This window comes from Babylonia areolata, chromosome 13 (genome assembly GCF_041734735.1).
Source record: "Babylonia areolata isolate BAREFJ2019XMU chromosome 13, ASM4173473v1, whole genome shotgun sequence".
In the NCBI taxonomy this organism is placed as follows: domain Eukaryota; kingdom Metazoa; phylum Mollusca; class Gastropoda; order Neogastropoda; family Buccinidae; genus Babylonia; species Babylonia areolata.
Window position 1 is genome coordinate 5561814 of NC_134888.1, and position 15000 is coordinate 5576813.

General features: G+C 45.0%; 1 protein-coding gene across 1 annotated transcript in view; it reads left to right on the forward strand.

Moving 5' to 3' along the window:
- The window catches only part of LOC143289322 (uncharacterized), a 45784-nt gene extending 38289 nt beyond the window's left edge, over positions 1–7495 (forward strand). Inside the window, exons 5-7 of the mRNA XM_076598322.1 lie at positions 6459–6467; positions 6900–6908; positions 7445–7495. Coding sequence (XP_076454437.1) covers positions 6459–6467; positions 6900–6908; positions 7445–7495 — 69 coding nt within the window. The remainder of the gene's footprint in view (positions 1–6458; positions 6468–6899; positions 6909–7444) is intronic.
- The last annotated feature ends 7505 nt before the right edge of the window (positions 7496–15000 follow it).

Here is a 15000-nt window from a genome sequence, read left to right on the forward strand (position 1 = left end):
TATAATATTTAGGCTGAATAAACTCCGAGAGAGAGAGAGAGAGGGGGGGGGGGAGGGAGAGAGAGAGATGGGGAGGGACTGAGGGACTCGGGGGGTTGTGGGGGGTGTGGGGGGCCACCGCTGGTTCTTGGATAAACTTGAGAAGACTGGTTCTTGGATAAACTTGAGAAGTCAGTGTGCCTGGTATTGTCTGTTCGTTCTCTCTCTCTCTCTCTCTCTCTCTCTCTCTCTCTCTCTCTCTCCTCTCTCTGTCTGTCTGTCTGTCTGTCTCATTCTCTGTCTCTCTCTCTGTCTGTCTGTCTGTCTGTCTGTCTCATTCTCTCTCTCTCCTCTCTCTCTCTGTCTCATTCTCTCTCTCTCTCTCCTCTCTGTCTGTCTGTCTGTCTGTCTGTCTCATTCTCTCTCTCTCTCTCTGTCTGTCTCATTCTCTCTCTCTGTCTGTCTGTCTGTCTGTCTGTCTCATTCTCTCTCTCTCCTCTCTCTCTCTGTCTCATTCTCTCTCCTCTCTCTCTGTCTGTCTGTCTGTCTCATTCTCTCTCTCTCTCTCTCCTCTCTCTCTGTCTGTCTGTCTGTCTCATTCTCTCTCTCTCTCTCTCCTCTCTCTCTGTCTGTCTGTCTGTCTCATTCTCTCTCTCTCCTCTCTCTCTCTGTCTGTCTGTCTCATTGTCTCTCTCTCTCCCCTCTCTCTCTCTCTCTCCCTTTCCCCCACTCCCCCCTCCCCTCTCTCTCTCTCATTCTCTGTCATTTCTCTGTCTCTCTCCCTCCCTCTCTCCATCTCTCTCTCCCCCTCCCCTCCAAATCCTCTCTCATTCTCTCTCTCTCTCTCTCTCTAAAACTGCAGCTAGTTAGCGTTGTTGAGATTGATTGATTGATGTGGATACTTATATATCGCCTATCCTCGGTCAGAGACCAAGCTCTAAGCGCTTTACATACACGAAGGACATTTGCACCACAGGCTGCCTACCTGGGTAGAGCCGACTGACGGCTGCCACTGGGCGCTCATCATTCGTTTCTTGTGTCATTCTATCAGATTTCAGACGCACACACATACACACTCAGACAGACATGTGACATTTTACGTGTATGGCCGTTTTTATTTATTTATTTACCCCCACCATGTAGGCAGCCATACTCGGGGGTTTTCGGGGGTGTGCATGCTGGGTATGTTCTTGTTTCCATAACCCACCGAACGCTGACATGGATTACAGGATCTTTAACGTGCGTATTTGATCTTCTGCGTGCGCATACACACGAAGGCGGTTCAGGCACTAAGCAGGTCTGCACATATGTTGACCTGGGAGATCGGGAAAAAATCTCCACCCTTTACCCACCAGGCGCCGTCACCGAGATTCGAACCCAGGACCCTCAGATTGAAAGTCCAGCGCTTTAACCATTCGGCTGTTGTGCCTGTCATTGTTAAGGACGAGAAGTAGACGGCATGGTGAAGATGGGTGTGTGTGGAGGGGAGGTGTGTGTGCGTGGGGGGTGGGGGGAGGAGGGGTTGGAGGGGGGTTGGGGGGGGGGTAGAAGGGATGGAAATTATCCTCCTGTGGTTGTGTGCTTCCATAATTGTTCCCCCCCCTCACACACACACACACACACACGCACACACACACCCTCCGAGAGCCGGATGATAATCACCATGTCACGTCTGGTTTCTAATCTCTGTCATGTTGTTGTTTGTTGTTGTTGTTGTTGTTGCGTGATGGGGTGTGTATGTGTGCGTGTTTGTGTGTGTGTGTGTGTGTGTGTGTGTGATATTGTGTGTGTGTGTGTGTCTGCATCTGTGTGTGTGTGTGTGTGTGTGCATCTGTGTGTGTGTGTGTGCATGTGTGTGTGTGTGTGTGTGCGCGTATGTGTGTGATATTTTGTTTGTTTGTTTGTACGTGCGTGTGTGTGTGTGTGTGTTTCTCTGTGTGTGTGTGTGCGTGTTTGTGAGTGTGTGTTTCTGTGAGTGTATGTGTGTGTTTCTCTGTGTGTGTGTGTGTGTGTGTTTCTGTGTGTGTGTGTGTGTGTGTGTTTCTCTCTCTGTGTGTTTGTATGTGTGTGTGTGTGTGTGTTTGTGTGTGTGCTTCTGTGATTGTGTGTGTGTGTGTGTGAGCGCAGAAACGTGCATGTTTCTGCTTGTGTTTGTCCTGCGTTATCTTCCAGTTCTTCTCCCCAGACCCATTCCAAGAACCCCGCCTCCCCCTCCTCCCCCCCCCCCCCACCCCCCCCCCCCCCCCCACCCCCGGGCACTTAACTGAACACCTGGACCTTAAAAAGACCTGCAAGCTGGTGGATAGTTAAAAACTCTCAACTTTACCGCGGTTCAGCGTTCGAATTCAGGAACAGGTCACAACCGCCAAAACCAAACCACCCACGACATTCCACACAGGTCACAGGCTCAGTACAGTACCCCTGTAGAACTGACAGCCAAGACAGACAGACAACAGATCACCTGCTGCCTTCGTGTGTATACGCAAGCAGAAGATCAAAAACGCACGTTAAAGATCCTGTAATCCATGTCAGCGTTCGGTGGGTTATGAGAAACAAGAACATACCCAGCATGCACACCCCCGAAAACGGAGTATGGCTGCCTACATGGCGGGGTAAAAACGGTCATACACGTAAAAGCCCACTCGTGTGCATACGAGTGAACGCAGAAGAAGAAAGAAGAAGTTCCCCATCCCCCACCCCCCAAAAAATAAATAAAATAATAAAAAATCCCTGCAGTGACCAGCCATCCCTAGTGACCCAAACCACAAAAGCCAGCAAATGACACACCCGGCGTAGGACCGTGACAGCACAGAACTGGCACACACACATTTGGGTCACCCCCATGTGGCCGAAACGACTGCAGTCCGCCTTTTTTTTATATTCATACGGCCCAGTGGGTTTTTAGCTGGCCTAGGCTTTGGCTTTGCTTGTCTACTTGGCTGAATTCCAGTGATGGTCGATCCCCCACGCGTCTATTGATCCGCATGCATATATATATATATATATATATATATATATATATATACATGCACGCGCGCACGCACGCACACGCGCACGCATACACACATTCGCAGAGAGAGAGGGGGGGGACAATGAGAGAGGGAGACTGAGACAGAGAGACAGAGATCGAGAGAGAGACAGAAATATTGACCAGAGACAAATAGACAGAGATGGGTTGGGGGGGGGGGGGGTGAGGGACAACAGAAGCACTCTCACGATATTTTACAGAAAGGCTATGAAAAGTTGCGACCGATCTGAAGAGCAATGTATTATTTAATGTGTGGGCATTCGACGAATTCCATGAAAACACTTTCACTGCCAGCAACTTGAGCTAAACTGGCTGGAACAGAGAGAGAAAGAGAGAGGGGAGAGAGATAGACGGACACAGAATCAGACAGACAGACTAGAGACAGAGAGACAGACAGAGACAGAGAATGAGGGGTCGAGTGGATGAAGGAACAGTGGAACAACCCGAAAGACAAAAGACAGACAGACAGACAGACAGACAGTCTGAATCAAGAGAGACAAAATACAGAGACGTGTGATAAGAGAACTCCAGAGTGAGCTGGACAGTACAGTGGGGTAGGGGAGGAGATAGAGATAAATAGATAGATAGAGAGAGAGAGAGAGAGAGAGAGAGAGAGAGAGAGAGAGGAGAAAGAGGAGAGATAGACAGACACAAAGAGAGAGAGAGAGGAGAGAGAGAGAAAGGGACAGGGGGAGGGAGAGGGGGAGGGGAGGGCGTTAAGGTAGAAAAAAAAAAACGAAAACAAAGAAGGAAAATACACAGAAAGAAAGAAAGAAAGAAAGAAAGAAATACAGAGACGAGGGAGAAGAGAACTCCAGAGAGAGCTGGACAGTACAGTGGGGTAGGGGAGGAGATAGAGATAAAGAAAGAGAGAGAGAGACATTTTGACGCTTTGATGTTTTACTGTCATTGACTGTACAGTCCTTGTGACAGGGGGGGGGGGGGAACAATGCATTAACAGGAAACATAAGATCAAACAAAGAAACATAATATAAATCAACACTCTCATCACACACACACAAATAATGTATATACCGAAAATGAGACAAACATAAATCAACTGATCACTTCGGTTAGCTCGACCATCCAAAATGAATAAATAGTTTTGCATACACATGCACACAATCGTGTGTATCTATCAAATTATCATCAAATAATATGTCCTATAATAGTTGGGTTTTTTTCTCCATAAATGAATAAACGAATTTTGCTTTACTCATAATTGTACATCTAAACTTCTCTTTATCATTTTCTTTCTAAAATCCCATGCTTCTGAAATATATTTAGCAAATGATTTTATGATGTCTTCATCATTCGATCTGAGCAGCATTGTCATATCGAAAGAGAGAGAGAGAGAGAGGAGAAAGAGGAGAGATAGACAGACACAAAGAGAGAGAGAGAGAGAGGAGAGAGAGAGAGGGGGGGAGAGGGACAGGGGGAAGGGAGAGGGGGAGGGGAGGGCGTTAGGGTAGAAGAAAAAAAAGAAAACAAAGAAGGAAAATACACAGAAAGAAAGAAAGAGTGAAATACAGAGTCGAGTGATTAGAAACTCCAGAGACAGCTGGACAGTACAAGGTCTTCTGAGAAGAACCCCCCCCCCCCCCCCCCCCCCCCTCCTCCATCAGTCAAGTGTTTTCGGCCCTTAAGGCCAGACACTACAGTCAAATAACGACTTTTTTTTTTCTCTCTCCAACAATATATCTTTTTTCTTTTGTCTACTAGGTGTATCATCACTTGTGGATCACAGAAAAAAAAGTTATCTTAGATTTCTGTGAATACTCCGTTGCTATGGAAACAAATCAAAATGGCTGCCAAACAGTGTATCAAAGAAATCGGGTTTGTGGTGCATGTAAACATTTTTTTGTTATGTGGACTTGATACACAATGACAATTATCTTCATTTTCACGTGAGATTGTGTTGATTCTTCAATTATTGTATTTTGTATGAATTTTTGAAATTTTGGGTACTGCGAAATCCTCAAAATTTACAATGGGTAAAAATGATTGGAAACGCTATGAATGAAAACCCAGAGAATATTTTCATACATACTCACGACAAAACTTCAATAACATATAATAAAACAATCATGCAACGTTTCATGGTTGTAGGTTTACTCATCATTGAGCAAGTCCAAGGTATGTTGTCAAGGCCAGAAACTTGACGACTTGCATCACGAAATTGAACAAAATAAACACTTCCGTGATTCAGCAAGCAATTTTTTTTTCATTGTTAAAGACATCTTTACAGTGGAAAAAAAACTTATGACATATGATCGAAGAGATGTTCAAGAATCAAAATCCATCAAAAACCCAAATCTTGAGAAAAAAAATCATCATTTTGGTCTCTTTTTGCACTGCCGTGTCCACTCCTTAACTCTTTACACTCTAAGGGGGCCGGGCCGCACCCAGGTCATGACTCCTGGATGTCCTATTACCCGGAAAAAAAACACACACAAAAACAACCTCTACATCAACCAAAACAAAACATAAAGAGAAATGAAACTAGGGGGGAAAAAACAACAACAAAAAAACACAAAAAAACAGAAGCTAATCAATACACAGCTCCCTGGACGAATCAGGAAATGGCTCAGCGTCTGACTTCTGCGTGTGACCTTTTTTTTTCTTTTTTTTTTTTTAGCGGGATATGCTGTTTGTGCCAGCAGAGGCCCGGCCCTCCAGGGTGCACGTGCCAATCTTTTTTTTCTTTTTCTGGGAACCATCAACTCCCAACAACAACAACAACACACACACACACACACACACACACACACACACACACACACACACACACACACACACACATATATATATATACTGGCGCAGACGTCATCTTCTTTTCTCTGTGTGTGGTGTGGTTTTGTTGTGCTGTGCTGTGTTATGTTGTGTTGTGTTGTGCTGTGTTGTGTTGTGTTGTGCTGTGCTGTGTTGTGTTGTGTTGTGCTGTGTTGTGTTGTGTTGTGCTGTGCTGTGTTATGTTGTGTTGTGTGGTAGTGTGCTGTGGTGTGTAGCTGTTTTGCAATGTGGTGATGTGTAGTGTTGTGTTGTGTTGTGCTGTGCTGTGTGGTAGTGTGCTGTGGTCTGTAGCTGTTTTGCAATGTGACGATGTGTAGTGTTGTGCTGTGTTGTGTTGTGTTGTGTTGTGTTGTGTGGTAGTGTGCTGTGGTGTGTAGCTGTTTTGCAATGTGGTGATGTGTAGTGTTGTGTTGTGTTGTGCTGTGCTGTGTGGTAGTGTGCTGTGGTCTGTAGCTGTTTTGCAATGTGGTGATGTGTAGTGTTGTGCTGTGTTGTGTTGTGCTGTGCTGTGTTATGTTGTGTTGTGTGGTAGTGTGCTGTGGTCTGTAGCTGTTTTGCAATGTGGTGATGTGTAGTGTTGTGTTGTGTTGTGTTGTGTTGTGTTGTGCTGTGTTGTGCTGTGTTGCGTTGTGTTGTGTTGTGTTGTGTTGTGTGGTAGTGTGCTGTGGTCGGTTGCTGTTTGGCAATGTGATGATGTGTAGTGTTGTAGTGTGTCGTGTCGTGTCGTGTCGTGTCGTGTCGTGTTGTGTTGTGTTGTGTTGCGCAGCGGTGCGTTGTGTGCCGTTGTGATGTGTTCTCGTGTCGGATTGTGTTGTGCTGTGCTGTGCTGTGGTGTGGTCTGTAGCTGTTTTGCAATGTGATGATGTGTTGTGTTGTGTTGTGTTGTGTTGTGTTGTGTTGTGTTGTGTTGTGTTGTGTTGTGTTGTGCTGTGTTGTGTTGTGTTGTGTTGTGTGGTAGTGTGCTGTGGTCGGTTGCTGTTTTGCAATGTGATGATGTGTTGTGTTGTGTTGTGCTGTGTTGTGCTGTGCTGTGCTGTGTTGTGTTGTGTTGTGTTGTGTTGTGTTGTGTTGTGTTGTGTTGTGTTGTGTTGTGTTGTAGTGTGCTGTGGTGTGGTCGGTTGCTGTTTGGCAATGTGATGATGTGTTGTGTTGTGTTGTGTTGTGCTGTGTTGTGCTGTGTTGTGTTGTGTTGTGTTGTGTTGTGTTGTGTGGTAGTGTGCTGTGGTCGGTTGCTGTTTTGCAATGTGATGATGTGTAGTGTTGTAGTGTGTCGTGTCGTGTCGTGTCGTGTCGTGTCGTGTCGTGTCGTGTTGTGTTGTGTTGTGCTGTGTTGTGCTGTGCTGTGCTGTGCTGAGCTGTGTTGTGTTGTGTTGTGTTGTGTTGTGTTGTGCTGTGCTGTGCTGTGCTGTGCTGTGTTGTGTTGTGTTGTGTTGTGTTGTGTTGTGCTGTGCTGTGCTGTGTTGTGTTGTGTTGTGTTGTGTGGTAGTGTGCTGTGGTCGGTTGTTGTTTTGCAATGTGATGATGTGTTGTGTCGTGTTGTGTCGTGTTGTGCTGTGTTGTGCTGTGTTGTGCTGTGTTGTGTAGTGTTGTAGTGTGCTGTGTCGTGTCGTGACGTGTCGTGTCGTGTTGTGTTGTGTTGTGCAGCGGTGCGTTGTGTGCCGTTGTGATGTGTTCTCGTGTCGGATTGTGTTGTGATGTGGTGTGCTGTGCTGTGTTGTGCTGTGCTGTGCTGTTCCCCCCCCCCCACGCCCCCCCCCCTCCACGCCCCCCCCACCCCCACCCCCACCCCCACCCTCCCGCAACCCTCTAAAAAACGTTTTTATTCAATGAAAAAGATTTTAAGCATGACCCAGGCTATTCTTCTTAATTGTCCTGTGTTCATCTACACTTATTACAAATTGTATACGCGCATGTTATGGAAGAAGAAGAAGAAGAAGAAAGAAAAAAAAGAGACAGAAAGACAAAGAGAGACAGACAGAGGCAGAGAAAGAGAGACATAGACAGAAAACGAGATAGAGAGACAGAGAGAGGTGGGGTGGGGGGGAGGGAGATAGAGATAAAGACAGAGAAAGAGAGAGAGAGGGGAGAAAGAGGAGAGATAGAAAGAGAGAGAGAGGAGGGAGAGAGGGAGGGAGGGAGAGAGGGACAGGGGGAGGGAGAGGGGGGTGGGGGGGCGTTAGGGTAGAAAAAAAAAGAAAAAGAAAACAAAGAAGGAAAAATACACAGAAAGAAAGAAAGAAAGAAAGGAAGAGTGAAAAACAACGACGAAAACAGAAAGACAGGAGCGACAGACACGTTAAGACAAACGGACACAATTAACTCACTCAGTACGGCCAGTCCTCTCTTCTCCCCTACACAGATCCCTCGGATGTCCAGTGGGTGTCTGAATGACCCAACCTTTAGCTTCCGTCGTCAGAATTGTGGTATTCTTTGTCAACATTCACCTCTTCAGTGTAAGAGCCTTCCGCTTGCAATATTTTGATGATGGTAACTGGGGTGAAACGCTGTTAACGTCGTCTCTTTCGCCGTCCGTATGGAGAGAGTTAAAAGAGAAAGGGGCGGAGAGTCGGATGCAGGGTGTCCGCATAAAAGCTAATCTATTACTTGCTTTGAATGCCCAAGATACACCAGAATAATATGATTTAAACAGCGTTCTCACTGCGAATACCGCAATTGATTTATCGCCCTTAAAAATAAAAAAAAAGTATGCTCAAATGTTAAAATTTAGAACGTCAGTTGAGGAGTCACGATAGTTCGCAGGGTTCGAATCTGGTTAGGACTTTTTTTTTCTTTTCTTTTTTAACGTGAAGCTTTATAATGACAAACACAGAACACATTTTAACGATTAGATTTTTTTTAACATGTATCACAAGTGAGTCTTGAAGGCCTTGCCTCTCTTGTTATTTTTTAACATTTTTTTCATTATTATTTTTTTCTATTTTTTATTCATTTCCTTGTAATCATCTATACCCGGAAATGGGGATCTGGGATCTGGAGGAAGAAAAAAAAAAAAAAAAAAAAAAAAAGAAGAAGAAAAAGGAATGGAATAGAAAAGAAAAAGAAAAAAAAACATTACGGGGGAAATGAAAACTATCCTCACAATGACACAATCTCGAAGCATTGAATAACATGTTTTGCATTGTACTCAACTTCATAAAATTGTATAATACTGTATTGCGTTGCGATGCACTGTATCGTATTGTAATTGTATTGCATTGCATTCCACTGTATTGTATTGTATTGCATTGCATTGTATTGCATTGTATTGTATTACTTTTCTGTCACAAAAACAACATAATAACCGGCCACTACAGTACCGACGAAAACCTTCTAGTTTCATAATACAGAGAACATCGTTGGGTTGTGTGCTTGCTTGCTGTAGAGTAAACCCTTTCCCCCCACCCCTTAACAAAACTAATACATCATTATTTTCCCGCGGGCGGCCAAACGCAGCAGATCCCTTGAGATGACATCCATCATCGACAAAAGCTACACCCTCATAAATCATGGGGGAAATCCCCCCCCCCCCCCCCTCGCTCCCCCCACCCCCAGCCCCGCCCACCCCGCCAATGCCTTTCCTAGCACTACGAACTCCCCCCCACCCCCACACACACACCCAACCATTCGCCCCCTCCCCCGAGTAATTAGTCAACTATATTTTGAACAACAGCTATAATTAAAGTAGCTGGGGTTTTTTCGGATCTGAATTGGGGTTCATATGTTTGCATGAGAGAAAAGCTTTGCCACTTGTTCTCGGTGTAACGATAGTTTTAAGAGCCGCTAGTAGGCATATGCTGTATTTGAATAAACGCAGCTTTTTTTTCTGTTTTTTATATTGAGTCTCGGTTCCTTTGACATCCAGTTATACGTAGCTTCATCTCCACAGCTGACAAAACCGGTGAGCCCTACACACTTTCCACACGACATTGGCCAAACAATGGATCAAGCGATCTGCCTGGCCGGAAGTCGAGGCAAATGTGCGCATGCGTACGCAGGAAGGCGGAAGTAGAAGGAGTGGCGCGCAAACACTGCCGATCTGCCAGCTCCCGGTATGTGCGGCCAGGAAATTTCGTAACGAAAATATGATCACGACTGAGCGTTAATATTTGTCGACGAGGGGTGGGTGGAATGGAGCGGAACAAGGTTTGAGTGTTGGTTGGAGTCTGGTTTGATGGGTTCTATAATAAATTTCTACCAGTTTATGATAAATAAACAAACTAACTAACTTGATAAAAACAAATAAATAATTTTTATCAGTTTAACAAAAATTTTCACTCACACACACACACACACACACACACACACACACACACACACACACACACACACACACACACACAACTAAAAACAAACAAATAAAGAAATAAACGTGACATTATAGATCGACATCACATCATTCATGTATAGGTTTGTTAAAATATCTATATTAAGCAATGTCTCTGCATTTGAAAGAATAGAACTTGCTGCACAGAGAAAATACATAACTTAAAAAAGATAGATAGATAGACAGACACAGATATATAGATAGATAGACAGATAGATATAGATAGATAGATAGATAGACAGACAGACAGATAAATAGATAGATAGATAGATAGATAGATAGATAGATAGATCAATGCATCAAGAAATTATATATATCAATAGGTAGGTAGGTAGGATAAATAGATAAACAAACAAACAAACAAATAAATAAATAAATAAATAAATAAATAAACATGAATAATTTTCTCTAACTGGTTCTGTTAAAAGGGGAAAGCGGCAGAATAGCTGCCAACACGGTGGCCGACACAAGTAAGTTAATCAATCAATCAATCAATCAAAAACACTTTATTAATCCACGTGGAAATTAAGTTGTGCAACCACAGGCTCGTTGTAAACACTAGCATAAAATCATCATGCGCAACATAAGAAGAGATTAAAACGAGTCAAATAAGAATTCCCAATAGCTGACGATAGACTAACCCCCCCCCCACCCCCCACCCCCCTCCGCACACACACACACATACTCATGTTAAGACAATAGGGTATTGCACAACAATATTTACAAATGAAAACATCCAACAAAAAAAAAGGGTATATATTACTAAACATACACCGCATACATACTTACACCTCTCAAAGACACACACACACACACACACACACACACACACACACACACACACACACAAACACACATACACACACACACACACACACACACACACACACACACACACACGTTAAGACCCTAAGGTATTGTACAACAATACATTAATAAAAACATCAAGGCAAGGGAATAAATTGTATTTAAAAGTAAAATGCGCACACACACACACACACACACACACACACACACACACACACACACACACACACACACACACACACACACACACACACATAAGTTAGGTTTTTTTTTTCTCTACCGAAGCGACGTTCCTCACAATCAAAAACGAAAATCCCATCTTTTGGAGCTAACAGACGACCATACTCCTGATAAACGAACCAGTGGCCATCAAAAACAGCCGAAGCATTACGACCGGTGGGAATAATTATGGATCAATAGACTCTGAGAGGACCAGCAATGGAATTCTGCCCAAGCAGACAAGCCACAAACTATAACCACTGGCCCGTATTAAACGCCAGTGCAGGCATTTTATCCATCCACGTGGGCGGGTTCGGGGGTGGAGGTGGGGGTTGAGTGTGTGTGTGTGTGTGTGTGTGTGTGTGCGTTTGAGAGGTGTAAGTATGTGTGCGGTGGATGTTCGCCGGTGCGCGCGTGTGTAATTACTTCCGTGTGTCTAAGCCTCCTTGTGTGTGTTTGTGTCATGTGGCTGTATGTGTGAGTGTGTGTTTATGTGTATGGGTGTGTGCATGCGTGCGTATACGTATGTATTTGCGTGTGTGTGTGTGTGTGTTTTGTGTGTGTGTGTGCAGGGGTTCGTGCGTGCGTGCATGTATGTGTGCATGCATGCCTATATGCGCGCGCTCGTGTGTGTTTGCTTTACGTGTGTCTTCTTGGTGTGTGTGTGTGTGCGTGTTTTGTCCTCTTCTGTTTTTTTTAATGGGGGTGTGGGATGGGCAAAAAGGGTATGGCGGGGGGTTGGGGGGGGGGGGGGGAGAGTGGTGTGGCTCTCTAGGAATGGAGGTAAGCCGGACGGAAATGGAGAGGAAGGTGTCATACCGGTTCGCCTAATCCACCTATCATTCAATCATTGATCACGCTTCGCCCTTTTCCAAATTTGCCTACCATAAAAAAAAAATATATATATATATATATACCGATTCGCCTATCCCCAATTCAATCAGTGATCCCGCGATTCACCCATTCCGGCTTCGCCTTTTCCAAATGTGCCTGTCATTCAACTGGTGATCCCAAATTGTCAATTCCCACTTTGCCTATCATTAAAATTGGTGATCCGCCAATGAGAGGGAGAGAGAGAGAGAGAGATTGGAACTAGGGAGAGAGACCGAGAGGGTGAGAGAGAGGGAGGGAGAGGGAAGACAGAGGGGAAGGGAGAGAGGGGGAGAGAGGGATAGAGACTAAGAGAGAGAGAGAGAGAGTGAAAGTGGGGAGAGAGAGAGAGAAAGAGAAAGAAATTGACAGACAGACAGACAAACATTATCATTATTATTATTATTATTATCATGAGCGTATACGCCTAATCTTGAAAATAATCCCTAGGCGTTAACAGATAGAACACATATGCGAATATTAAAAAGGAAGGAATTGACCACTAGATACCAAACATTATCAAAAATTATTTCCCCCCCCTCCCCGACCCCCACCCCCACACAACACACACGCACACACACAAAGTCATAGCACACAATCGTAAATCAGTAGACTACAACAATCAAAAATACAACCAACAATTTCTAAAAACTATCAAAACTCACTCACTCACTAATAGTCATTTTTAAACAAGAGACAGTGCCGCGACACACAAACAGACGGACAGACAGGACAGACAGACAGACACATACAGACAGAACGAGAGAGAGAGAGAGAGAGAGGGGGGGCCGGGGGGGGTGAACGGACAGAAACGGCAAAGGCGGTGCCGTGGCAGAAACAGGACTAAGGGTCCAACTCCCCCAAGAGACCACAACGGGTGGCAGCAACGATCAAGGGGCTAGGTGAAAAGGGAATGCATGTAGGCGAACTGGACCTGATCTCTCTCTGGAGTCCTAGGACTGCCGGGCCACGGAAGGCGGGGAGGGAGGGAGGGATGGTGGGCAAAAAAAGAGTCAGTAGTGGGAACAGCGGAGCAGTTCTCCTGCCTAGAGAATGGGTATGTGTGTGTGTGTGTGTGTGTGTGTGTGTGTGTGTGTGTTGTGTGTGTGTGTGTGTGTGTGTGTGTGTGTGTGTGTGTGTGTGTGTGTGTGTGTGTGTGTGTGTGTGTGTTGTGTGTGTGTGTGTGTGTGTGTGTTGTGTGTGTGTGTGTTGTATGTGTGTGTGTGTGTGCTGTGTGTGTGTGTGTGTTGTGTGTGTGTGTGTGTGCTGTGTGTGCGCTGTGTGTGTGTGTGTGTGTGGTGTGTGTGTGTGTGTGTGTGTTGTGTGTGTGTGTGTGGTGTGTGTGTGTGTGTGTGTGTGTTGTGTGTGTGTGTGTGCTGTGTGTGTGTGTTGTGTGTGTGTGTGTGTGCTGTGTGTGTGTGGTGTGTGTGTGCGTGTGTGTGTGTGTTGTGTGTGTGTGTGTGTGTGTGTGTGTGTTGTGTGTGTGTGTGTGTGTGTGTGTGTGTGTGTGTTGTGTGTGTGTGTGTCGGTGATGACGGTCGAGCGCCGCGTGGGAAGTGAAAAAAAAAATCATAAAAAAAAAAATCTGATGTTGCAAGGGTCATTGTACTTCGTAGCGCCAGTTCTGTCGGTCGCCGGGTCGATATCCCAAATGTTATTTTCGCTCCCACGCTAAACGCAGCTCCTCTCTCTCTCTCTCTCTCTCTCTCTCTCTGTGTCTGTCTGTCTGTCTCTCTCTCTCTCTTTGTAGAATCTATTTCTTTCTAAATAGATTGCGCAGCTCTCGTTACTTCCTGGATCATTTGTGGCTAGTGTCAAGATCGTGTTCGGGAAATTACCTTCTCTCTGCAAGTTTAATCAAGCTTTTGTACTGAAATAGGAAGAGGCTTGCTTCTACTGACTGAACCCTCATATCGATCAAGATGTGATTAGAGTGGGGTGGGAGGAGGAGGGGGGCGGGGGGGCGGGGGGGGGGGGGGGGGTTGGGGGTGTAAAACCCAACTAGAGTGCGACCGGGTGAGAGGGGGCGTGGGGGTGGGGGGTGGTGGGGGGGTGGGGGGTGGCGGTCTGTCAGTTCTGACTAGACAGAAGTTTACCTTGTAATGTCATCCTAGGCCAGTCTTCTAAAACACGGACCCCGAGGTTAATCAAGGTTAACCAGATTTCACCCGAGGGTAAAAAAAAAAAAAAAAAAAAAAAAAAAGCCCCCCCCCCCCCCCCACACACACACACAAAGGGGTACAATTACGATGCTACACCGGATCAGCGTGCTTCACCAGACCGGAAGTCTAAGCAAAACGTGCGCATGCGTACGCAGGGAGGCGGAAGAGGACACAGCGGTCGGCGATGTTAACAAGTTAAACATTGGCAATCTGCCGTTTTTTCGTTGTTGATATGCGCTGTCAGGGAAATGTAACAAAAAAAATACGAGTACATGGCTGGTGTGTCAGCCGTTCGGAGTTTCAGAGTTTGTTTATTCCCATTAACTCTTTTGAGTCATAGAGAAACAAGGAAACATGACAATAACAGGATGACGGCCGGCCACAGAGGAAGAGCGAAGATAATTTAAAAAGAAGAAACAAAAGGGGGGGATAATACAAATGGGGGGAAAATAAAATGATATAAAAGGCCAAATGTAATCATCAGTCTGGTACAATGCAATATAAAATGGACAAATGCACAGATCACAACTTAGATTTACAATACGGGCTCTGTATCAGACTAGTTGAGCCTGAACTGGGAACTGGGGGGGGGGGTTAGTTGGAGCATAGCATTAATAATGACATGGTGTAACAAAATAAAATACACAATAATTTGCATGTTATTTTATTATTATTATTTTATTAGAGGGATTGTCAACGTGGGGAAGGGAGAGAAGCCGTCAGAACGGAGAGCTTTTGATTCCCTGTGTATATTGTCTTATTTATTTATTTATTATTATTATTTTATTATTATTATCATTACTACTACCTTTTTTTAT